Consider the following 24,746-nt stretch of genomic DNA (forward strand, 5'->3'; position numbering starts at 1 on the left):
GCGACCACATCAGCAGTCAACCAATCCGCAGTCAATTTGCCCTTCCTGACCAACCTCAAAGGCGCGTACCATATGACCGCCTCGAGATCCACCTCCATCTCATCCATTCTCAAACTCACAGACTTTAATTGTCTCCTCGCTTCAAAAATCTCGAAAGCACCCGTGGACGCCCACATAGACTAAAAAAATCGAAAGTAGTAGCAGTCAGACCAGCCACAACCGCCTCCACCCCTGCCATTTCAGAGCACTGGATCCACGACTCGGAGGATCGATTCGCGAGCTCGAGGGTTCATTCCTGGGTAAAAGAGGACTCGAGGTCGAGGGAGGATAGCGGGTAAGGTGTCCCCAGATGATGAGCTTTGGCGCGAAGGGAAAAAGTCATAGAGAGCTTGGAAGGAGGGGTTGGATGGGGGGGGGGGGGGGTCAACGGAAGGCAGGTCTGAGGGTTCGACAGGGAAGCGTCTGTCAGAAGGGGTTTTCTCAGGGGGAATTGACATTGAGAGGGTAAGAGGCGAGAGGGAGGTTGGTCAATGAGGTGGGATCTTGAGGTTGGGGGGTTCAGGTGTACGAGGCTAGTGATCATGTTCGTTGGCGGGTTGGGGAATGGAATTGGTGCTGACACATGGCGATGAAATCGATGTATGGGACTATCGCGATTGTCGCATGGCGCCGTGTTCTTACAAGCAGCTGGGTGCTACCGACAGTCAGACTGTACGTCAGTCTCTATGAAGTGTCAGTTCTGGGTTGAGAAAGAGTCACAGCGCCTGCCAGCACCTATTCTCGTCGTTCACTCTTGGTATGCTTCGACCAGGTGCTTCCGATCGGTACGAGCATCATGCGAAACCGGTGCCTGCCATGCGCACGTGTTTCGGAAGGATATGAAGTCAATTGACGTTGCAAGGATCTCGACCAGGTGTGCATCAAGCATGTGAAAGCACATGCGGTCCCGTGTTTCGTCACGATGATCTCTCCAGTTCGAGCTTATGCAGGTCCAGCAAATGATGACCTCCTCTGACCTACCGGATACCTCGCATCTGTTTGCTCCCTGCTCAACGAAGTCAAAGTTGCTGATGAGAGGTCCTGTGTAAGCGACGGAGCTCGAGGAAATGCAGTCATCATGGAAGATGTGGGCGATAAGCAGATGCCTCGATCGCCGCGGTTCCTGGGATGGCTTGATGATGCAGCTGTCGAAGGGCCGTCCATGAGGGCTTTCACATCCGAACTTGTACGCTTGGCGACAGTCGAGGGCCTGGATTCCTCCAGCCGATGCTTACGGGAAGGAAAGATGGTGGCTCCTTCCGGCAGACTTCATTCTGAAAAGCAGGGCTGAACATTCCATGATCGCATATTGACCTTTGCAAATTGGCTTGCTTCTCAAGTCCTTACATTCCGTGGGTTGCGAGGACTGTCATCCACCCCTGATCAATACTCATCCTGGCTGCTGAATCCACGAATGCAATCGCTGGAATACGGGTCATGCTGCATCGATGCCACGCAATGATTGGGAGTCCTATTTGTCAACAGCGCTCCTGAGGGCTTCTTCACGGCGCCATCTTCTTTCCATAGTTCTCATGATCTCAAGGTTGGAGCGCTTAGAGTTGGACATTTCAAACCAGGTCCTCCTCCAGTCGCAATAGGCAGATGTGAGTCCCTCCAGTTAAATCTGGATCGTTCTGTCGGTCAATGTGGATGGGAATGCTTAGTTGTTCAATGTCAGAGCATTGACTACGAACAGCTAGTATTGACCAAGTTCAAGTCGATGACCATGCTGCGCGGTGGCTTGCTTATGCGATGCATGTAGCTGAACCAGCTGTCATCAATGTCACGCGAAAGCCGCGGTTTCAGTTCCCTTTGAGCATTCTATCAAGCATGCGCACGTCGTGATGAACGAATCGTCGAGGTTGCCGTGGTCCTCGGCAAGGGCTGCCTCGATAGGCTATCACAAGGAAATGATTGAGAAGTCTATGTGCCCACTGTGGATAACCAGAGTTCGAAGAACGCCGGCAAGAGACTCGGGTATAACAGAACCACGTGTTCAGTCCCAGCCTTGGAGATAAGAATGTGGAGTACTCCGGAAGATTACGACACGGGATGGATCTCGAGCTTTTGCATGTGATAGTGCCAGAAGTATGCAGTCTGTCGCGTTGCGGTGCGATATGGCGGCCAATGTGGAGGGTGTATGAATGAATGTCTCCATCTGCTTCAACTTCGGATGCAGACTCGGGAAGCCTGCAGCTTCAGCGCCGAAGCAATGCCAAACGATGCCGGTCCGTATGCGGTCTTCTGCGGATAGTTAGACAGCAGGAAGGTACCGTGTAGCTCGCCTTGCACTGCTGCTGGAATTATCGTTGCTGAAAAGTCACGGCCGCATCTGCTCCACATCGGAATTGTTCGGGTGTTGACTTGCCAGGACCTCGTGCCGAGAGAGGCCGTAGCCCTCGGTCACCGATAGGCAGAGGCCTGCTTCCAACACAGTCTCGCGCACCCACCACCGCTCCAGCAGGTGGTATCAGTTGGTGCGTGATCGTGACCAGTGCACAGGGGCGACATTGATGAGAGGTGTGGAGCGTTAGTGGTACAAAGAGCACCAGCTCCGTCTCCGCAGCAAAATTTGCTCTTCCCCATAGCTCTCAACGTGATGATGTTCACGAGAACGCGCAATCCGTTCTGGATGCGTGCGCATCACAGCATCGTGCGACGGCCAGGATGCCCTCTTTGCGGAGGAGGGCGTGTGATAGAAGGCTCGCCAGTGTGGGGTATTCGCTGATTCGGCTCATGTTCACATGGATGTCTCACTATCTCGCAGACTTGTTGTGTGATGATGAGAAGAGTTTCTCCGCGAATCGAGGGTAAGAGCCAGAGCACGGTGTAAGGGCGTCCGTGGGGGCCTGAACTGCGTCCAGAAAGACTCTGAGCCACCACCCACAGATGCAACGAGACGTGGCTTGATGGGTGCGCGGTCACGACATCCCTATGCCTGATGGCGCTTCACTGCAGCAGAGCTGGAGCGGTCTGAACCACTTTGATTGCCTTCGGTTGCCGCAAACACCTCCCGGTCTTTCAACCAAGCGCTGTCGATGTGAGTTGGTCGGTGGTCGGCTTTTACGTGCAAGCATGGTGTGAAACTCATGCTCACTCTTCAGCCGCTATGAAATATATTGCTTGTGGAGAATGGGTCAAACGATGTAGTCAGTGAATCTGCGGCGCCCCGAGGCGTTGGGTCCGCATGTGGCTTGCAGGACACATATCTATCTCTATGCACGTTGACAAGGAGTTGAACAGAAGGGTAGTGCTTGTACAGTGCGGCACGTCATGGCCTCATCATTGTCGATGTCGCTAGGAGCACAATGGTGACCTGGCCGGACGTCCCAAGGCAAGCAAAGCATTAGCAGCGGTGGTGATATCAGCGATGCAGGGTCGCTCGAGATGTGCCGTTGACATCAGGACGGCACAATCAGTGGTGGTGGTAGGTAGTGTGCGGCGCAGACGACAGCAGTCCTTCGCAAAGCCTACTAGTAGAGCATGATGTATCAATTCAAGGCGAACTATGAGATGAAGTGAAGTAGTGCTGCCTTCCCCAGCACCCAGATCAGCATCCCACGGTGTAGCACTTTCCACACTTATCGCAGCCGCAAGGAAATCCTTGTCTTTGGTGGAGTGTCAGGCGCGTGGGATCGGAGGCATCCATCCATGCATGCAGCATCACAGTCCGCGTGCAGTACAATCTCCCTTTCTCTACTCTCGTCGACGCCAGCGGTCTATCGCAGCACGAATCCGATAAGCCAAACACGAGATACAGCCGCATCGCCACCCGCAGAAATTCGCCCCAAACAAGTGCGGATCGCGTCCAGAGCGTCGTACGCAAGGAGTTGGTTCGGCGCAGGCTCTGAGCAGAATTCATCGAGACAGCAGTCGCAGTCGTCACGGATCAGGAGTCGACATCCACCGAGCGCAGGCACTGCCGAACCGGGAGAAGAAGAATTTGTTCTCTGGGTGGGTCAGTACTCGGCCTTTCACAGCAGAGCGGCCGACGGATGCTCTGCGCTTTGCGACTGTCTCCTGTCGCAGCTGAAGACGACTCTGGCACGCCGCAAAGGGCGCCGACACTGTCTGTAACGTGGACTCGTCAGCGTGTCAGCCGCTGGAAACATCAGCTCAGCCACACATCGCTCCCGGACAGGATTCTCCAACATCCCGATCTCTGCTGTCTGGGGTTCCCACTTCCCCGAGTGAACCACACAGCGAAGCACCGTGGTTTATACGTGCCTGCAGCTTAGCGTCGCGACTACACCGCCCCACTTCAAGCCAGGAACAATTTCTGTGACCGACAGGCGACTCTGACGAGGAAATCTTCCGTCCTGCTTCTACTACTCCCGACTCCCCTCTTGCGGTCGTGCCAACCTGGAACCCCGGAATCAGCAGGCTGCAGCCGGAGAGTCAGCCTCCCAAACGATAATTTTAACCTTCACCCGCCAAGCACGGGGTGGCATTCATGCTCTCCAATCTTCTCAACCCAGAAGAACAACAAGTTCCCTCCGCCACCGCTGCTACTCCACAGCCGCCGAACATCGCGTCGACTTCCAACGGATCCACGCCGCCCTCGCAGTCAGCACCGCAGTCTCAATCAGCATCGCCCACACCTATGGCGGGCTCCGCCATGACCATGCCGGCCGTGGGCGCAATGCAGAACCAAGACGAACATCGTCCTGATCTGCCTCGTCCTTACAAATGTCCGCTCTGCGATAAGGCCTTCCATCGTCTCGAGCACCAAACTCGCCACATTCGTACCCACACTGGAGAGAAGCCGCATGCTTGCCAATTCCCCGGTTGCACGAAACGATTCAGCAGGTCCGACGAGTTGACTCGCCATTCGCGCATACACAACAACCCCAACTCACGCCGAGGAAACAAGCAGCATGTCGCCGCCGCCGCCGCCGCTGCAGTACAGGCCGGCATGTACGACAACGCCGCCCTACAGCAGCAGATTCAACAAATGACCCAGCTCAACCATGTCAACCAAATGAACCAGATGAATCAACTGAGCCAGATGAACCATATGGGCCACCTCAACCAGCTCAGTCAACTTAACCAGCCAAGTCCGCACCACATGAACGGTAGCCACATGAACGGAATCATGCCTCCTCCACCACAACAACATCTCCAGCAACTTCAGCAGTTACAGCAGCAGCAGCAGCAAGCGCAACAACAACAACAACAACAACAACAACAACAGCAACAACAGCAACAACAACAGCAACAGCAGGCGCAGCAGCAGCAACCACCTCCGCATCCACAACCTCAGCCTCAGCCTCAGCCGCAAACCACTCAGTCTGCCCCTACGTCGCAACTGAGCTCGCCGAACGTCTCGCCTCCACACTCTTACGCAACCTACGCGAGCACACCTGGCTCATACATGACACGTAACGTCAGTGGAGATATCAGTCCGGCTGCTGGAAACGCCTACGGACATCGACCGATGGACATCAATTTACTTGCAACCGCGGCTTCCCAAGTGGAGCGCGAGAACAGCCAGCTTCCCAACCAACACCTGTCGCTCCCAACAAGAAACACGTATTCGACGCATCCTTACCATCACCCGTACCACACTGGTCGCATGCCGTCGCTCTCATCTTACCACTATTCGTCGAACCCGACTTCGCAGCCCATGTCTCGTTCACACTCACACGAAGACGACGAACGCCCTACGAAGAAGTCGAGGCCTGGAAGCCCACAGTCGACCGCACCACCGTCTCCCTCGTTCTCTCACGCGTCGGCTTCCCCCACTCCAGACCACACACCACTGGCAACGCCCTCTCATTCCCCACGCCTACGACCGCAATTCTACCACAATGGCGTGCAGCTTCCAACATTACACCACCTCTCTTTGGCACATCAGCCACCGCCTGCTTTGGCACCGGTCGAGCCTTCTGCAGATGGTCAACAGCCATATGTACCGATGCAGCACAGCGGTCTGAGGATCAGCGAAATCATGGAAGCCGGCGATGGCGCGCAACGCAAGCTTCCTGTGCCCATGATCGCGCCTCCGAAAGATCAGAGCTACACAGTGAAGGGACTTGCGAATCCTGGAAGCGGACCCAGCAGTGGCTCGAATAGTGCGAGAGCAAGCGAGGCCGGCAACGATCTACAAGAACGCATGTAGACTACCGTCTCCCGGACACGATTTGACAGCGTTTGGCGTTTCACACGGCAGGCACAGCACAAGCATTGATAGATTAAGCGTACTTTAGACGGACACAGCTACGAATACTTGCGACGGCCTAGATTGTTTCGAAAGTCAACCTTTTCAAGCGGGAGGAGTTCAAGCGACATAGATATGGATGGCGAACGAAGGCGGTGGGGAAGCAGTCGCAGTCGCGAGGCTCGCTGGAATCACTGCTCTTGTTGGATAGAACGGGATGGCGTTTCGATTTGGCGTTGACACTGGTATCCTCCGACATGGGGAGCTATTTAATCGGGCTTTGCTTCTTCGCTCTCACTATCGGATAGAAAGCGCAACTTTGCGCTGTAATCGCGTTCGAGTACAACGTGGCCTCAAGCGAAAGATTACATGTTTCGATAATGACACGCTGCTAGCATGCCCAAGAGTCAAGCTGTTCCAATCTCACAACGCCTTCTGTCTCGCCTATCATCGGTCGTTCAAGGATCGTTCTTTCCCTTGCTCCGCCATTTCCCGCAATCTTAAATTCTACCGAGTACAGTACAACCGCGGATGAGCATCGGTGTTGCTCGGCACTGTGGAATATGAGTCGATACTGCGGAGTACATGTAACAGAAGCATGTACTCCATACGCTTGACGTCTTTACCCCAGATCTGGCGTATGCACATGGGGCGATCAACGATCAATGGCTTTGCCTTCATCATCACTTCACTTTGTCTGAGACACTGACTGCCGCTTCTCGGTGCCAGCTCGTCACGAGGTTGTGTCATATTTCAATCAACATGAACGAAGTGCGGAGTCGTCTCCACTGCAATGGCGTGGTTGTCTTTCCAATAGCACTAGACTGGTATGACGAAGCGGGAAGATATCACAGGCCCCATCTGATCATGATAGTGACAGCGCAATCATCAATGGTTGCAGAGATCGAGTCGATGGCGCCGGCTTACTGCTTTGAGACACTCCGCTCATCCTATCTTCCATGTCACCACCGACCGCCTCGCTGCCTCGCGGTTGTCGTCGGCGTTTGCAACAATTCAACAGCGGTAGTGAGCACATTTCCAATAATTTCTCCTCCGCAATACAGTCCTGGGCATAGTTTTTACAACCCCTGTTATTCCACCTTTCCTCATTAGGAAGGATGTATCTACTGCTTGGCGTAGCTCAACACCTGGTGTGTCCTCCATTGTTGGCTATTACTGCCTCGTAGCGTTCTCGCATACTCTTGCATATACGTTGTATGTCCTCAGGTGTGAGCTTGGCCCATTCAATCTTGATAGCAGCTATTACCTCATCTCGTGTTGTAGGAAAATGAGCACCTACCCTATGCTTAAGAAGAGCCTATAGATTCTCAATAGGGTTGAGATCTGGTGAATTGGCTGGCCATTCTATAAGGTGTAGGCCCTTCTCCTTAAATAGACTCACCGTTGCCTTCGCCTTATAGATTAAGGCGTTGTCTTGTATAACAATGCAGTCCTACGAGCCTATTAACACTCGCTGCTTCTCAATTGCCGTGTGGATAAGAGGGACAATCTGGCTGCGATACACCTCACCGTCGACAGAGCCCTTCTCGAATATATAGACTTCTATAGGTCCATCTGCAGAGATACAGCCCTATATCATACAGGCTGAGAACTTGCGGAAGCGTGCTGTAAGACAGTGTTCGTGATAAGCCTCATCTGCCCTACGTGTCACATAGACCTGTCCGAATATTCCACACCTCAATGAAGCTTCATCTGTCTAAAGGACCTAAGCCCACTGTTCTACTGTCCATTTAATATGAGCCCTTGCCCATCGAAGCCGTGCCTCCTTATGTTTCTCAGTCAACAACGGCTTACGTGTTGCGACATATCGTGAGAAGCCCTCCTTCTCAAACGCAGCTCTTACTGTCCGGACGTCGCTGAAGATGCCCTCTATCGCGGCAATCTGTTCGTATCGCAGGCGGCGGCTGTTGGCATCAGTGGTGGCTCGATGGACAAGTCGCTAACGCTTGGAGGTGTTGATTACAGGTGGTGGGCCTCTCTTCTTCGGTGTGGAAGGTGGTACTCTTTCAAGCCGTGAGATTACTGAAGAGACAGAGCCTTTGTTAGTGTGAAGGGCGTCTGCAATCTGCTGCAGCGGCCAGTGGGCGTGTTTGTGAAGAGACCACATCTCGCCCTTCTCGAATTCGGTAAAGACGCGTCCCTTCGGCATGGTGGCGATAGATAGCGCGTGTGTGAGTGTGTGGATAATGAGATTGAAGGTAGCAACACCTTCTGAGATGGACATGGATAGCCGGAAGGGGTTAGCGTAAATACAGGGGTTGTAGAAACTATGCCCAGGACTGTATCTCCACACCCCGACTCCAGCATTTCTCCATGCACTTACGCCTTGGCCCGGAGGGCTTCCTTGCTCCGCCGTGTCCAGAAGGTAACACGACGAAAGAATCAGTATGGCTTCATCACGGGCCACCAATTAGCGCCGTGCAGCTAGCTCTCTCAACGATGCGCACACGCAGAGTGTGACTGACTTTCTCAACACTTTGACGAGCGGCCAACGATATCGCCGTGGTGGTGTGCGTGAATCGTGCCACCGGCGTTGGAGTTGGCGTGACGGATCACACCTCACTTTTTTTTCCAGCAGCAAGGCATGGGGGTCGCGGTGGTGGTGGTGGCGGTGGTGGTACACCGTTCCGTTACAATACTACAGTACATCACACGATTCGCAGCTTCGGGTAAATTGGGTGCGCATGATGATTACTTGTTCAGCCCTCTTTTCTCTTACTGCACGTCTGACGCGCCCCGCCGTACTCCGTGTCGTGTATCTTCGTTGTACTTTGTGGCTTGCATATTCATGCAACGCTTGGAGGCACATGGATGGTCCAAACGTGGGGTAATCTGGGGGAGTACATCGGTACATCGACATGCATGTCGAGGTGTTGCAAACTGGAGACGTGGCTGGACACGGTTCAGTGGAGTGCATGATGTGGAGAGAGATAAGGCGTGCCCTTGTTAGTGAGGCTGATCTTCTCTGCGGGCACCGTAGCCGTAGTGGCAGAGTACCACAAGCTGCTGGTCAGGAAGATGTCTCGCGGGGATGGAGATTGAGGGACGTTGTAGCAAAAGGCTGAATGCCGGATGAGGATCAAGAGTGAGCAAGATCGATTGATTGAGACAAACAGCTAGTAGGCGAACATCGCTAATACATATGGGTATCGTTGCGCTTCGGCAAATGCAGCAAATTCGCACCAAACACATCATCCTCGGTCGTCCAGCAATCGTCCTTCGTCAACATCGTAGAGCGAACAGTCCTGTCCCCTCCGTATTACCTTCAGAAGACACGTTGCGATAGTCCTTGCTCGAGGTATGATCCATGAGCCTCACTTGGTCCTCTTCGACTTGGGAGTGCCCTGCAGCACCACCGAACCAGTCTTCCTCATCTCGCCTAAAGCGTCCTCCGTGATCTTGCGCTTCCTGGATACAGCTTCGTGACGCTTCTCGATCTCGTCTTCAAACGCCATGGCTGCCTTGCGCTTATCTTGGCGAGCGGCTTTGAACTTCTTGAGTACTTCGCCGAACTGGTCGAGGAACCAGTCACCAGCCTCCTCCCACTGCTCGACAGGAAGTGATTTGTAAAAATCGCCCTGACTCCGAGCCGGCAATACCGAAACTGCCTGCAGCTTGTCTTGGAAGGTCGCCTGCTGCTGAACGCTAGGCAGCTGCAACTCGTCTGCTTGCGGATCGACATCAAACGACTCGGCCTTCAGTGCTGAGAAGTTCATGGCGTAAATCTCGTCTTCTTCGTAGTCGAGAATATCAGGCTCGTCATCGACTTCGTCGTCTTGTTCTCCATCGGGCTCTTCGCCAGTGGCCTCTTCCTGAACGAAAGAACTCTCAGGGAGGTTGTATTGACGACGATTGTCAACCATTGGCCCGTTATCATGTTCCACCGCCCGGGAGGTAGGCTCGTGGCGCTGAGCAGGACATGTTCGACCGTGCTGCATCGAAGCTTGCTCACCAGGCGGCATTGACTGCTGTTGAGTAGCCGGCGGGCGCTTCATCGCTCGAGGTACTTCCTGCGGCGATGCAACGACTGATTGGGCATTTGTAGGACCCGGTCGTGGTTGGCGGTGACCTTGATGTGACGAGAGATGTGTCACTGGCGGCGAGCCACGCATGGCGACGTTGGTAGGGGCTGGGTGCATCTGTGGCGGTCCACCATGTTGCAGTTGTTGAGCGGGTGCTGTACCTCGGGGGCCACCTGCCTTCGCGAAGGAGAAGTTGGCGTTTACATCGGCCACAACATTGTTGAAACCCGGCATTCCATAAGACATTGCTGAGTTACGGGCTGCGGGATTTGCCTGACCGTTGTGATTTTGCTGAGGTCTGGCGGAAGTATTCGTCGGAAGCCGAGTACCACCAGCACCACGCGCCGGCAGACCACTATTCACTGTTCTCGGTTTGTTCTCAGGTAGATGAGTAGAGTACGGTGGCAGACCCTCTGGTTGATCCGTGACAGAAGGATTGCCAGAAGTGGTTGGTGGATAGCTGTCTCCTTGGATCTGCTGTTGAAGGTAGGGGTTGTGACCTGAATGGGCTGGTGCACGCTCATGGCCGCCTTGAGGATTGCTGTTGTGCTCCTGAAGCTGCTTGAGAGGATCTCTGGGCACGTCAGACTGGTCAGAGCTCTGGTCCTGCTCATGCTTGGGCTCAGGTACATCATTGCCAGCTTCGTATTCAGGTCGCTCGGTCATCTCCTCGTCGTAATAATGCTGAGGCGCCGCGCCTCCCATGGGAGCCTGTACTGGTGCTCCGTGAGAGCGCGTGCGCTTTGTGCTGCCTACCGTTGAAGTACGATCGATCTCGCTGAAGTTAGTGTCGTTCTCTAATTTCGGTTGCTTTTCAGCGGTTGAACGCGTGGTCCTGAGAGCATGTGTGTTTGATGCAGACTTTCTCTTGTCTCCTGGGACTTGCACCTTGAGGTCTTCCATACTCTTGGAAGCTGGCAGCGGCGCACCCTCCGCATCGTTTCTGCGAGCGTATGCACCCATTGACTTCTTTGTCTGCGCCATGTTGTATGGTCAGGTCATGAGGGCGCAATGGCTGCAATGATCTTTGAAGGTTGGTGATGTGGTCGAGGAGATGATGTTCGAGGCAACTTTCTCGCTTTCTCGGACGCGTCTAAGCCGACGCGCCGATGTCGCGCGCTCACATGAGCACATCGACCGCTCCTTCCACCCGCGACATCTAGATCATCACTTCCTTCGAATCAACCTGTAGACCTATTGTCAGTTGCGCAGTGTTTGATCAATATGGCAACCATGGATGCGGTGTCGCGAGGGTTGTTCGCTCTGCCTAACGAAGTATCACAACCCTCATGTCCGTCCAGCAGCAGCGACTGATGACGTCTATAGATATTGCTGAACATCTTGAACCTGTTCTCTACCAGGGAACTCCTAGGCATCTCCTTATGCTGTCAGCAGATACACTCGCTGGTCGTTCGAATCGTCCGACATCGTCTACAGATCGCGGCAGAGCTGGATGGCCATACGTTGTATCTCGAATGCGGACCGCCCTCCGCGAACTGGACCACGTCGAAAGTTTTCTGCAACGAGCTGGGTACGGAACGGCTTGAGGAGCTCGTCTCTGACATACAAGAGCATGGCGGCCGAGTGGGACACATCAAGGCCATGTCAGAGCTGTACACCCGCTTTCGTCCCGTGAACAAAATGCCCGACTTCAGGACAGTGCCTAGGCCGCATCCCGCCGGCGACGTCCCTGGATCCGCTACGTACATGAGCCCGGAAGCTCGAGCAGCTGCATGGAAAGGCGATGGCAATGATGCCGTGACTCGGACTGTAGCGATCGATGCGAACTTCCTGTTCTCGCAGCTCGAGACTGTAGCATATCTTGGTAAGCGCGAAAGCACACGAGGGCTGCTGTTCAGTATACAAGAGGTCTGTGATGGTACCATCCGTGTATGGCGAGAATGGCTTTCCAAGAACTGCGAGAGTAAGCGTTGGTCGAACGGCGAGACGATTGCTGTTCATCACGATGATCACGGCACGCAAGACACGGGCAAAGAGCGATCTACAAGCATCTCCAGTATGTACGGAAACCCCAAGAAAGACCCTCGCATCCTCTGGATCAACACGGGAGGCGAGAGCGTTGGCATAAAGTTCCGGGTCAAGGAGCAGCAGTGGCGTCGTGACAATCCAGTGTTGTTTGCAAGTGAAGCCGAAGTACCTATCAGCTACCACGTTGAGCTTGAAGGTAAGCACTACAATGTCAAGATATAATGAGCATCTTCGCTTACATCGAACAGAGATAGTGATACGAACAACCCACCTGTTACTCAAGGTCGAGGAAGCTCGAAAGCAAATACTGAATCAGACTGGTAAGGCCATGATTTTTGGCTCATACACCGAATGAGACTGCTCTCGTGCCATGCCACATGCGAAGGTGTAAGAAAGGCTGCTAAGAAGCTCGAGCAGCCACTTCCTCAATTTCCCGCCATCTCTTCACGGGAAAACAGATGGCGTACATGGCATTTTCGTGAGAAAGCTCATGGGCTGGCAGTTCATTGGCTGTATTGGTGGTCACATACCTTCGAATGCAGTCAAGTCAAGCGACTCACTACGGTACTGGCATGCTTTGCGGAGGTACGCTGGTGACTACGTGGTGTCAAGCAAGACATTTGCTACTAGCAGCAATGAGGAACACCAACTTCGTTGGACCACCTCGGTACCCGATACGCCGAAGTGAAGCTCTGGATCCGCATGGTCTGGAAGCTCCAAGAGCTATAAGTGGGATGGACCCATCACTTTTCGCTGTCGAGAACTGCACCAGACACCCACAAATCTACATCATGCCAGAAGCCAAACGCATCGCTCAGATCGTGCGCATCAAGCGCGAGTCGATACCCGCCTACAAAGAATGCCATGCTGCCGTATGGCCTGCAGTGCTGAAACAGATCAAGGACTGCAACATTAGCGACTACTCCATCTTCCTCAACGAAGACGCCTTGATACTGTACGCAACAATGAAGTACAACGGTTCTGACTTTGAGGGCGACATGGAGAATATGAGGGCAAATTCAGAAGTCAGAAAGTGGTGGGATATGACAGATGGCATGCAGGAGTCCTTAGTGCCCGGCAGCAAGGGCAGCACGGATGCGAAGGGATGGTGGAAGGAGCTCGAGGAAGTCTTTCGTGTTGAGTGAGCGAGACGCGGTTGGGTATGAGAATGGGAGGGTGAGACAATCCGCCTGCTGGCACGACTCAAGCTGCTACATCACAACGAGACAGCCTACTGTCTCCAAGCATAGACGTCAACTTTAGAGTCCCATAAGTCAAGCGCGAGCTTCCTGTCCATAACCTCGTCACTATCCGGAGGTAGTCGCCAAACTGTTATGCCAAAGCCACTCATCTTCAAGCTCGTTACCAATGGACCGAGCGTGAGCCTGCGGACCACAAATCCTCGCTTCTCAAGTTCTTGTTTAGCGATCTCCGCGAAGCGTGCAAGGACCTCATCCGATGTGCTTCCCAGCGAGTTCAGAAGGAGCACAATCTCGTTGTCGCTAATTGGATTCGTTGCCTGAGAAAACGGTATAAACGCCCGGTCGCTGTCAGATATGTCAAGCAACAAGTCCAGCATCTGGGAAACCAAAGCGTCCGCCGAAGGAATGGGCGAGATCTGCTGCAACCCAGGCTCGCCATGCGCGCCCATACCCAACTCAATCGTCGCAGGCGGGAGACTCTGCAAGTCCGTCAACGTAGCATTAGGCAAAGCCACTCTGCTCACCTCATCAGCACGTACCCTCCTGCCCGTCGCTTCTCCGCCAGTTTCACTCACCTATCAAACGCCACGCCAATAGTCCCAACATTCCCAGCAACATACTCCATCACCTCACTAACTCTCCCCAACCCCTCCCCCCTCTCCGCAAGCGCACACGCACTCTTCAGAGCAACAAGATGTCCACTCAACCCCCGCCTCCCCACTTTCCCTCCCTTCTTCCTCCCCACCGCTACATCATCACCCACAGCCTTGAAATATACCCTATACCCCGCTGCCTGCGCTCTCGTAATCGCCAGTCCCGCATTAAGAATATCGCCGGTATAATTTCCACACACTATCAACGTTCCACGACCCTCTGGTCCCTCGGGAGGCTGGCACATCTTAATCGCCTCAAAGATTTGCGCGGCGGTGGGAGAGGCGAAGATGTTGCCGGAGACGTAGGCGGAGAGGTAGTTGGGGCCTACGAAGCCGCCGAACATGGGTTCGTGGCCGCCGCCGGCGAAGCCGATGGTTGTGACGTGGGATTTGCTAAAGGAGCAGAGATCGTTGCGGTAGATTATCTTGTATTCTTTGTTGTAGGAGAGGTTGGGTTTGAGGTGGGTTAGGCCTATGAGGGCTTCGTTTATGGCGTCGGAGGGGTCGTTTATGAAGTGGAAGGTTTCTTTGGCCGGGGGAGGGGGTGGGTGGGTTTGCGTTTCGGTGGCCATGGTGACGATGAGTGCGGATGGCTTGTGGGATGGTTCGGGTGGATCTGTTGTTAGTATAGTAGAACGAGGGTATAACACTGTCAGAAGCAGCTGGTTCGTGAATTGTTTTGAAGGGCAGTGAGCAGAGTAAGAGAAGAGGAAATGGACGGCAATGTGCTGAGGAAACGCTCGTTCGGACTTACGCCGATTGTCTACGACGACAGCTCTGATGTGGCTATAGTAGTGCTCGATGAGGGGCGCCTCCAGAACGAAGGGCTGGAAAGAGGAGTTGAAGCTGGTTTTCGAAGCGCTTGAGCGGCTTGCCCCATTTGGACTGCCGATCATTGTCAACTCTGTCTGTGACAAAATGGCTGAGGAACTTGTCATTCGTTCTCTGACCGTGTGCTCCCCATGTCGACGAAGACCGTCAAGCTGAAGAGAGGCTGATGGATAGACTGTGCACATGATCGGGATGGAAGCCCTGATGATACAATTCGAATGTGGAAATGTATATCCATAAGTGCAGTCAGGGTGCTGAGTTCTGTCATATCTTGATCTCATCCGCTGCATGTTCTTCTTGCTTCCCAGCCCTGATACGATTACATTCATCTCTGTCGTCGTTATCATCAGCACTGTTCGCTGTGAGCTCTGGAATCTCTTCATCTTCGAGCTCTTCTGGCAGAACAAGGTTTAGTATCAATGCCAGGAAAGCGGTCACAGCGAAGCCTGTCTCCATCACGAGTCCTATTGCATTAAAGAAGCCAAGTAACGCGCGATTCGGCCCATCGTATGTGAATACGTAGGCGAACCATGTTGGCACTAGGGTGGCTCCAAAGCCGACAGCCAGCGACGCTGTCAAGATGAATCGATTTCTCCTCGTGAAGGGCATTGTTGAGATGATTCGGATACCTGAAGCTGCGACAGCAGCGAACAGGAATGTAGTCATCCCGCCGAGGACGGAGTCTGGTATAGAAACGAGAGCAGCAGCGAATTTGGCGAAGATACCCATGATCAGTAGCCAAAAGCAGCAAGCATAGCCAGCTTTGCGGTTCGCACATCTCGTGAGTGCAATGACACCATTGTTCTGTGCGAATACAGACATCGGGGTGATGGTGCACAGTCCGGCGAGGAGACCATTGAGTCCATCAGCCAGGATGCCACCCTGGATACGGCTGTCGAACAAGTCACCATCAACCTGTAGTCGTGAAACATCGCAGGTTGCTGTGATATCGCCAATTGCCTCCATCATGACCACGATGTAGACAGCCAACAACGGTAACACAATCGGTCCGTAGACACTGAGCGGGAAGGTGTGCACCCAGATGAAGCTCGCGACAGGCGCAGCATCAATGCCAGAGCGATCAAAGTAGCCACACGCCGCTGCTACTATACAGCCCACGAGCAGACCAATGACGACTGCACAGCTCTTCATGATGGGGGCACCGAATCTTTCGCACAAAATGATGGTGAGCAGGACCAGAAAGCCTAAGCCGATGAACTCAGCACTGCCCCAGGGAAGTGCATGGGGAGCATCTACGTTCGGGCACAGTCGATACATGCCAGTTTCCGGTCGACTCATGCAGTCCCCAGAGCCGCCTGCCCAATCTGCGAAGCCAGAAGATATCAGACTGACACCGATCAGAAGGACTGTCGGACCCGTTACCAACGGAGGGAAGACCTTCTTCAAGATGCGCGGTGGCATGAACGATAATGCAATCTCCAGTAATGCGCAGACACATTGCGTACCTAGGATTGCCCCATATCCTTCCAAGCAGGGAAGTTTGGTGCCATTGGCCGCCGTAGGGCACATGCCGTTCGCGTACATCTGAGTAAGGGCGCCTGTGGCGACAGGTATGGTCGTGAAGCTCACCCCGACCACAGAGATCAACCCAGTTCCGAGATAGTATGGAGTTCCGAAGATGTGGAATCGACTGATCTGGATGGTCGAAAGAATAGCGCAAACTATCAGTGCTGTGCTGACCAGGTACGACTGCAACTCAGGCGTAAAGTTGGCAGCTCCAGAAAGGATGATGGGCGGCGAAATGATGCCAGCCAGCATTGCCAATGAGTGCTGAAATCCAAGCAGGAGGGCCAGCAAGACTGGCATCTTGTCGTTCAAGCCAAAGAATGGAGCTGCTCGTCTTGGCCGCTTCAGGAAGGGGATGTTCGGCGTGAATAGGAAGGCATAGTCGTAGTCGCCGACAAGTCCCTCTTTCGTGGTGAATGCCTTGACAACCTGGCGGCTTCTGTCTGCCCATCTTTGTTTGCGAGAGTTTGTAGGGACCACTTGATCTGGATGATCGTCCTTGACGTATTCTGTAGAGCTCATGCTGGTGGGATGGCCTCTGCCAAGATCGATCTCGGAGTGACAGGTGCTTCTCTTCTGTATATTGGTCTATGCGATCGTGCTTCGGGTTCTCCAATCGCGGGGACAGTTCGTGTTACAGCGCATATGGGTTCCGCGCGTCAAGAGGTAGAATACAGTCCTGGGCATAGATTTTACAACCCCTGTTCTTCCACCTTTCCTCATTAGGAAGGATGTATCCACTGCTTGGCGTAGCTCACCACCTGGTGTGTCCTCCATTGTTGGCTATTACTGCCTCGCAGCGCTCTCGCATACTCTTGCATATACGTTGTATGTCCTCAGGTGTGAGCTTGGCCCATTCTTGATAGTGAGATTGAAGGTAGCAACACCTTCTGAGATGGACATGGATAGCCGGAAGGGGTTAGCGTAAATACAGGGGTTGTAAAAACTATGCCCAGGACTGTATGAGCCCAACTCCCGCCACTGACAATTGATGAAGTCCTTGAGGGATGGTGTCTCCTGCTGTTGTCGGATGAAGAACCGCACTAACTTACGGCTAAAGCATTATATACAAACTCTGGTTATTTCGCGGCCTGCTCCACCGCAAGGACGCACCCGAAGGACATCGGCGCCGGTCTACAGGTGTATGTAGCGGCGAAGAGCGCAGTCTTATCTTGCGGCGTTCCAGCTGATAACGAGTGCATGAGGGAAATTGATGACTGTTGGTCAAGCGAGGCAAGAAATTTGGGTGTGGTCGGGCCAGCCCGCATGATCCCGAAGCAAGGGCGACCGTGTGTCTGTTCCAGGTGATCCAGACAACAGGGGAAGTCGCCTCTTCCCATGTTCAACACCAATGTGAAGAGCAGAGATGTGATTGCTGATACAATGCCATTCTCGATGCTACTGCCGCGCTATGCTATTCCCAACCCATATCTGAAGATGCCAGAAACACCAAGCTGAAACCGCGCAAGCAACGCGAAGTCTGTGTTCTGTGCCCCGACGACCTCGCCATGCAAACACAAACCCTGCCGCCAATGCTCTTGGACGAGCCTACATCTCCAAAAGAATGCAACCCTCCCAGCTGGTGACCTGAATGCCATGCTCTGAACAGCCCCAGCACTTTTACTATCCTACAAAGAAAGAACCAGCGTGCCGATGTCCGGACACCTGTCGATGGTCGAAGAAGCCGGTCGCACTCCTAGGAACTGCCCACATACATCTGGCCAGCCTGTTGTTGAAGGTGTGCTGGTTGCTGAGATGGTGGTGCGCGGTACACGCCCAGCAGTTGGAGAGCTTTCTCGGCCGCGTCTTCGCGGGCATTGTTGACGTACTGGCCGTCGTACCAGAAGCGGGCTTGGATGTTTTGACCGTGTACTGTAACCATGCAGCTCCAGGCCGTACGACCACCTGCGACAACGAGTTAGTGTCTGAGGCACATGCACTTCTTAGGCGGAGAAGAGATCTTACCTCGGCGGTCCGAAACGATCTGGAAGTTGGGTGCACGAACACCTTGGCTGCGGCAGAAATCTGCAATGGCATTAGCATGTTTGTTGACGATGTGTTGGTAGGTGGTATACGGACTTATCAGCCTCTCCTGGTGAGGTGATGGAGCGTCTTGTGCATTGGGGCTTCTGGAAGAACCGCCGGAAGACATGATCGTTATTTTCGAATAGATTGGATCGTTGACTGCAACAGGAAAGGTATCGGAGTCCAATAGGTGCTGCTTGAGTATAGCGACAAAGGCGATCAAAAAGCAAGAGCCTGCAAATTGGGTATCAAGGACGAGATAGTTTGACTTAGCCGCAGGTGAGATACGTCCTGAGCTGCGCCCTCTGAAAGATTCTTATAACCCGTCAGCTCTCCTCTGCGTTTTCTGTGTGACAGACCGATACAAGGTGGCGGCGTTGTCAACAGCATGCTCCCGTCTTCTCAGCTGTCGGGCATGCACACACCCATCGAGCGTGTGAGAGGAAAGATGGTGACAGAGCAGGGCCGTCGTTGGTATGCGTGCCCACCTAACGGCTGTCTGCCGCAGTCAAAGGGACAAACCACCACGACGGGGTAAACGATTCGAGCGCCCACGGCCGTCGTCCTGCTCATGCATGTTTGCAGTAGCCCAGTGGATCGGCGCGCGTAGCCTTGGACCGAACCGAGACAGGTTGCCGTGAGAGGGACAAATGGTTCATAGATCACATATACGTGGAGAGGTGCTCACGAGGACATTGGGCATAGCTGACCCGCCTATCCAAGGCGCAAATGGTCATATCAGCATGATGGCCACAAGAAGGAACTGCTATCTGCCGTGTGCACCAGGCATCGTTCATGCAATGATCCTACGCGGGCGGAGGATAGGTCCAGCAAGGTAGCGTGGTGCATCAAACTACTGCACAGTCCAGTGACGTGTCTGATGGCTCCCTCCAAGCCCAGCACCCGAGAAAAGACAGCTACTGGTTATGACGTCCGGATGCAGTAGAGAAGGAGACCTCCAGTGGGATGGGCAAACTTCTGGCACTGTTTGTGGGTGTACACAGTCTCATCTTGCGTCGGGCGCGCAAACCATGACTGTTACACATTAGATATGTTTACGGGTTCCTGCGATTTGACAGTCCCGGCCGGTGCACTGCGTGTTGGGCTCGCCGCTCGTGGAGCATGCATCTACAGGGATGGACAATTGGAGACCTGCAGCTCTGAGCAGAGCTGCGGAGCGAAAGGTGCAGAAAAGCTAGAGCTAGAGCGAGAGTTCAAGCGGCGAGGTGGGATCGTTCAAGTGCCGATGCTGCGGAAGGCGTTGGTGGCGCTCTTCCGGCACGCCTCATACACACAGTACAGTGATCCGAAAACTGCGTGGGACGTGCTGTCAAATCGATCCGCATTTCAAGCATGTCCCGATGTCAAACGCCTAGCAAACAAATCGCTTCGGCGATGCCCATGTTCCTATCTGAGCACAATGCTCCACTCGCTCTGCATACTGTATCTGCAATGCTATGCGTGCCGTCCGCAGCTGTACCAAGATCAAACCAAATACTTGTTCTTCACATGGCGATCAGTCACGAGAGGCTCAAACACCCGCCGGAAAGGTGCAGGAAGTAAGTCTCAGTGGAACATGCCGTTGCTCTGACCGCCCACGAAATGTTGAGGCGAGTGACAAGAACGGCCACAATCGACTGTGCCACCCGCCAGAGAGGACACTGCGCAGCCTCACACCGCAAAGGGGAGTGTTGCACAGTGAGACCGTTCCCGATCTTCGCCAGCCACCAATCCCAGGGAAAGTGAGGTCTTTCATCACCAGTTGTTGCTTGACTGCCTGACCGCAGCCCGGGTTCCACTCGCACTTGACGGTCCGGCACTGCTGGACGGCCGGCTGCTGTGAGATGGTTGCCGGCTACGTTGACCGCCTCCTTCGCGCTTGAACATCTCGTTGATCAGGCGCTTGGGGCCAACATACTCAATTCCCATTTGAAGCTTTGGAATGAGCAGCTGTTTCGAATCGCGCGCGTGGAAGCGCGCTTTGATGCTGTCATCGACAAGTGCCATCAACCCGGTAGCGATCACAACACTGAAGTACTGTCAGCAAGCCCCTGTAGTACGGTGGAGAATGACTTACTCTGCTACGTCTTTCTGACCACGGACAATGCTGTCATCCGCGATCCACATTGAGCATGGCGGTATCCAGCCACCTTTGCTCTGTTCTTCTTCCGCTTGGCCAGGTGTGGGTGGTGAAGGGATGATGTAGGCAAGCACTTCCTCACTGCCTGACTTAATCAGATGATACGAGCACTGATTCAGTGGGTTATCTTTCTTGACAACACGCCTCCAAGCATAGGGAGTGCCCCAATACTCGAACTCATATCGCTTGTTGGCTTTGGTACCTGCTCGCCTGACGTCAAGTTGAGCATAGTTGCTGAATTCGAGCTTCACAGTGTGGGGATCCACGGCTTGCTGTGATTGTGCCGGACTCTGCGATGCCTGCAGATAACGATCATCGCGATCCATGTCTAATGATGAATGGACGGAGCCATAACCTGAGTCGTTCCGTTTTAAGCTTGCCATGGTAGGACTTCTTTGCTCTGACCTGGACCGCATGCTGCTTAAAGCATTGCTGAGCGATCGTTGAAAGCTTGGTCTCTTTGGAGAAGCTGGCTTTTGCTGTTTTCGGGCAGAATGGCAGACTTCGCGACCTGAGTCTCTGCAATATCGGCGTAAGGAGAACTCTCGATCTCTGAGATCGTGCATTCGCAGATGGAATAGCGTCATATCGCAGCGACGACCACCATGCATGGTTACTTCAGTATCGACACGCAAGTTCATGTTGCCATCCAAAGTCGCGTCGTCGTGGCGTATTGCCATTCTACGATGAGACGGAAACAACTCTGAGAAGTCCGAGGGTGTTGCTGCGATCGCAGCTGGCTCGTACGGACGTGCTGTATACTGTGGCACCTCATACTCGGGCGTCTCCTCTGGGAGATCCTCTTCGCTCGGTACTGTCGAAGCGTACGTCTCTACTGACGCTCTTGGACTCTCTGGTGGAGCCTGTTCGGGAAAGTATCGGGATGTCGGTGGAGCTGCACTGTAGTCGTCGCAGGTGTTGTAATGAACCCGCGGTGGTCGTCTTGCGGAAGTGGCCGAGTATACGGTCGGCTGTGTCGAGTAGGACTTGTCGCTGCTGGAATGCGATCGTTGGTAAGAACGGTGAGATTCGCGGTCGGATTGGAAGGAGCGATCGCTGTGGTGAGCCATGCTGCCCGAGTAAGCCGATCGGATGTCGTCGAGCTCAGGACGGTGGTGAAGCGCCATGTCGATAGTGCTCTAACAAGACGAGGTGAGGTCGAGTACATGGCACTCGCTGGATCGCTAGCCAGATCTGTCGCAGAGCTTCCAGACGGCGCCTACGCACGTGTATCGCAGAACACGGCAGATATCGTATGCGATGCAGGCAAGACTATGCGCTACAACAACATATGCTGGCCGAGTCTGGCGCGGTGTGAGAGGAGGATTGCTGCTGTGCTCGCTTCCTGCTGGTCGTTGTCTGCGCGTCAGTCCAGCGCCACAGCTATGGTGTTGTTAAAGGAGGCGAGCATATTGTACGACGCCACATTCACGTCCCGCGTTCGCTGAAGGCGAAAGTGCGGCGGAGCACACAAGAAGAGTGAAGATTGTCGAGAGATGAATCCTACTGCGACTCGCGACTCGCTGGGATCTCTGCAGCAGTTGCAGTTCTACCCGCGCCTCGCAGCCGAGCATGGCTGATTGGATATGCCACAACCTATGATAGCAATCACTTCCAAGGCAGCAGCCGCAAGGTTTCTCTCACACACCACCCCGGGCCACCAACGACTTTCACACTGAAGCCGCTGCACTTGCATGCTTCCGAATCACGCGCTTCACGAACCGCTGATGGGATCATCGCCACTCATGTGGAGGAGAAAACGGTTGCAGCGTTGTTGCAATGTCCGCGCTTGTTCCATCCAACATCTCTCTCTCTTTCCACTCTCCAGCTTCCCGCTCACACCTGTTTCCCCGTCTCCTCTCCCCGTCTCCCTTCAACAGGCTGACTCTGAATTTCGCTGCGTGCGTGGCTGCGAGGCTTTGCTATCACTATCACATACATCGTTCCAGTGAGGTGAAGGCATCCGACGCGACCACTTCCTATTCGACTGCTGTTCTTCCCCTCTAGGAGCTCCCTGCATCCTCAATCGCCGATCTGTGCATCATCAGGCATTCAGGCCTGCTCCCTACACGTGTTCGCACGGTCCGCTACGCGCTTTGGTGCCTGAAGGCAGACGTGAAGACTGATCGCTTCTGCTGCAGCAGAGTCAGCAACAGCTGAATGTTCATCGCAGAACTTGTGCTCCGTCAACATGCAAGATGCACACCAAATTCCAAAATTGGCTCCGTGCGACTTTGAGGTGCCCGTCACTGGTCAGGATGCAGTGCTACATTCAACAGCCCGCGGCTATGCGATGTGATGAGCTGCAGCGCCAGCGGACCTTGCCCTGATGTCACGAGAGCTGCGAACTGCTCCCCAAAGCGCGTGAGAGATGACACGATCGAAGGAGATGCTCTTTGCGCATGCGTCTGCTACATGGACCATCCATGAGACGGCATCTCGGCGCAGACTAACTTCACCAACAAGCTGTTCCGCACTCCCAAGACTGGACATTTCCGCATGTGATATTTCCCAAGACACAAGAGCCTGCTTTCCAGCCCTGCTGAGAGCTTGAATCCTCCTAATGCTTGGACTTCTGCCTGTTCCCGCCTCACATAAAGTGACATGCACAAGATCGCACGAATGAACTCGCGGGTCATGTCTACTAATGGTGCGTAGACACTCAACCTGCAAGCTGCAAGGAAGCAGAAACAGTACGAACCACTTCTCACCCACGGCCATACTCCAATAAACACCTAGCGTGACTTCAGCCTCCAATCGGCCTATAAGCGTGGGCATGCTTCTTCAGCAGCATGCGCCATGGGTGAAGCTGGAAGCTGGTCGTCAAATCGGCCCGACTTCATGCCTGTGCCTTTGCTACTACTGTATGGTCATCGTCGGCAGAGGCAGAAGCGTCTTGTATGCTGCCACGCAGACACACTAACAGATTCTCTTCTGCCACGACGACCTTACGCCATCATGGCATCGGGCTGTGCCTGTGCAGGATCTGAGAAATCTTCCGATGCGAATGCTTCGCAGCTTTTCGAGGAAACTGGAAGAAGGTGGTCTGATAGGCCGCACACCGCGCTGGAGAATGGAGCTCATCGCTGCTACGACGCGGTGGGTGCGATACGACTTGGAAGGATCTCTTTACACTACCACTGGTGGAAGTACTGTATTCTGCTGCTTACCCATCGATCGTCGCGATGCAGGAAGGCCAACATGGAAGAGCAGGTAAAGACTGCTGGTCAAGCGTGGACGAATAAGACCCCCATATTCACAGGGCGCAGATCTACAGGGCCGCAACAGCCGTGTCTTTGCCTGAAGGCTGGAGCTTGAGGCTACCACATCGATGCGATCTGGGCGAGGCTTCTAATGCTGTGCGATGCGAACAGCTCCCGCCGAAGAAAGAATGATGATGACTCGGCATAACGAAACCATCAATGTCAACCCCGGGCAAGCTTGTGTTGTCTGAAGTGCATGTGGCCTTCGACGAGGATGCTGGGATTCGCGCGGCACCACGGTATCTGCCACCGACACGCCATCCCTTTGATATTTGGTAGACAAAACTAGAGATGGGATCTTGTGGCAGCCACTCGTACACAAGGTCGTGGACACATTGTGAACACATGGTCGAATGACGGCCCACGTGTGTCCACATCTCGAACCAGGGTAGTTCCTGCCTGATTGCCTGACCAAGGCCTCATATTAGGCCTCCCAGGACCTGGCAAGGTCCCTAATTTATGTGGCCACACTGTGTCCGGTAGGTGGCTACACTTGTGGACACAGCGATGAAATGAATCCACCGGTGGAGTCCCTTCTCTAGACACAACTCAGCTTCTGAGTTCAGCCTCAAAACAAGGGCTTAAGCTGCATAGCCTTCACAAATTTGTCTGTGCAAGTCTGACAGCGACGGACCGGACCAGTCAGAATTTGTTGTTATCGAACAACGTTCAAAACTTAGACAGGGCCTCCGCACAGAGTTGCACCGACAAAAGGTGCAAAGGAATGACATCGCTATACCGCTTGCCGTGGGCCATGGATGGTCCATGGCACTGTTGTGCTTGTACATGCTCCGGGACTTGCTGCGTTACAAGTTGAGTCACTGCACGCCGTCAGTGATCCAGGTCCAAGACCCTTTCCCAGTGGAAGCAATCC

General features: G+C 53.9%; 6 protein-coding genes across 6 annotated transcripts; 2 read left to right on the forward strand and 4 right to left on the reverse strand.

Annotated features, from left to right (window-relative positions):
- Positions 1-4,492: 4,492 nt before the first annotated feature.
- On the forward strand, positions 4,493-6,160 carry CLAFUR5_08048 (DNA-binding protein creA; the record flags this gene model as incomplete). The annotated part of the gene is made up of 1 exon (XM_047907196.1): positions 4,493-6,160. One exon carries the CDS (start codon positions 4,493-4,495, stop codon positions 6,158-6,160), a length of 1,668 nt encoding a protein of 555 aa, XP_047759050.1.
- Positions 6,161-9,534: 3,374 nt separating this feature from the next.
- Positions 9,535-11,226, reverse strand: CLAFUR5_08049 (uncharacterized protein; the record flags this gene model as incomplete). Its single annotated transcript, XM_047907197.1, has 1 exon — positions 9,535-11,226. One exon carries the CDS (start codon positions 11,224-11,226, stop codon positions 9,535-9,537), a length of 1,692 nt encoding a protein of 563 aa, XP_047759051.1.
- A 240-nt stretch (positions 11,227-11,466) lies between these two features.
- CLAFUR5_08050 (uncharacterized protein) lies at positions 11,467-13,376 on the forward strand (the record flags this gene model as incomplete). The annotated part of the gene is made up of 4 exons (XM_047907198.1): positions 11,467-11,517; positions 11,569-12,427; positions 12,480-12,551; positions 12,865-13,376. 4 exons carry the CDS (start codon positions 11,467-11,469, stop codon positions 13,374-13,376), a joined length of 1,494 nt encoding a protein of 497 aa, XP_047759584.1.
- Positions 13,377-13,462: 86 nt separating this feature from the next.
- Positions 13,463-15,300, reverse strand: CLAFUR5_08051 (Dihydroxyacetone kinase 1; the record flags this gene model as incomplete). Its single annotated transcript, XM_047907199.1, has 2 exons — positions 13,463-13,949; positions 14,009-15,300. 2 exons carry the CDS (start codon positions 15,298-15,300, stop codon positions 13,463-13,465), a joined length of 1,779 nt encoding a protein of 592 aa, XP_047759583.1.
- Positions 15,301-18,140: 2,840 nt separating this feature from the next.
- On the reverse strand, positions 18,141-18,596 carry CLAFUR5_08052 (uncharacterized protein; the record flags this gene model as incomplete). Its single annotated transcript, XM_047907200.1, has 3 exons — positions 18,141-18,349; positions 18,410-18,469; positions 18,524-18,596. The coding sequence occupies 3 exons, from the start codon at positions 18,594-18,596 to the stop codon at positions 18,141-18,143; spliced, it is 342 nt and encodes a 113-aa protein (XP_047759586.1).
- A 1,628-nt stretch (positions 18,597-20,224) lies between these two features.
- On the reverse strand, positions 20,225-21,736 carry CLAFUR5_08053 (uncharacterized protein; the record flags this gene model as incomplete). The annotated part of the gene is made up of 2 exons (XM_047907201.1): positions 20,225-20,498; positions 20,547-21,736. The coding sequence occupies 2 exons, from the start codon at positions 21,734-21,736 to the stop codon at positions 20,225-20,227; spliced, it is 1,464 nt and encodes a 487-aa protein (XP_047759585.1).
- Between the last annotated feature and the right edge of the window lie 3,010 nt (positions 21,737-24,746).

Source organism: Fulvia fulva, chromosome 3 (assembly GCF_020509005.1).
Source record: "Fulvia fulva chromosome 3, complete sequence".
Classification (NCBI taxonomy): domain Eukaryota; kingdom Fungi; phylum Ascomycota; class Dothideomycetes; order Mycosphaerellales; family Mycosphaerellaceae; genus Fulvia; species Fulvia fulva.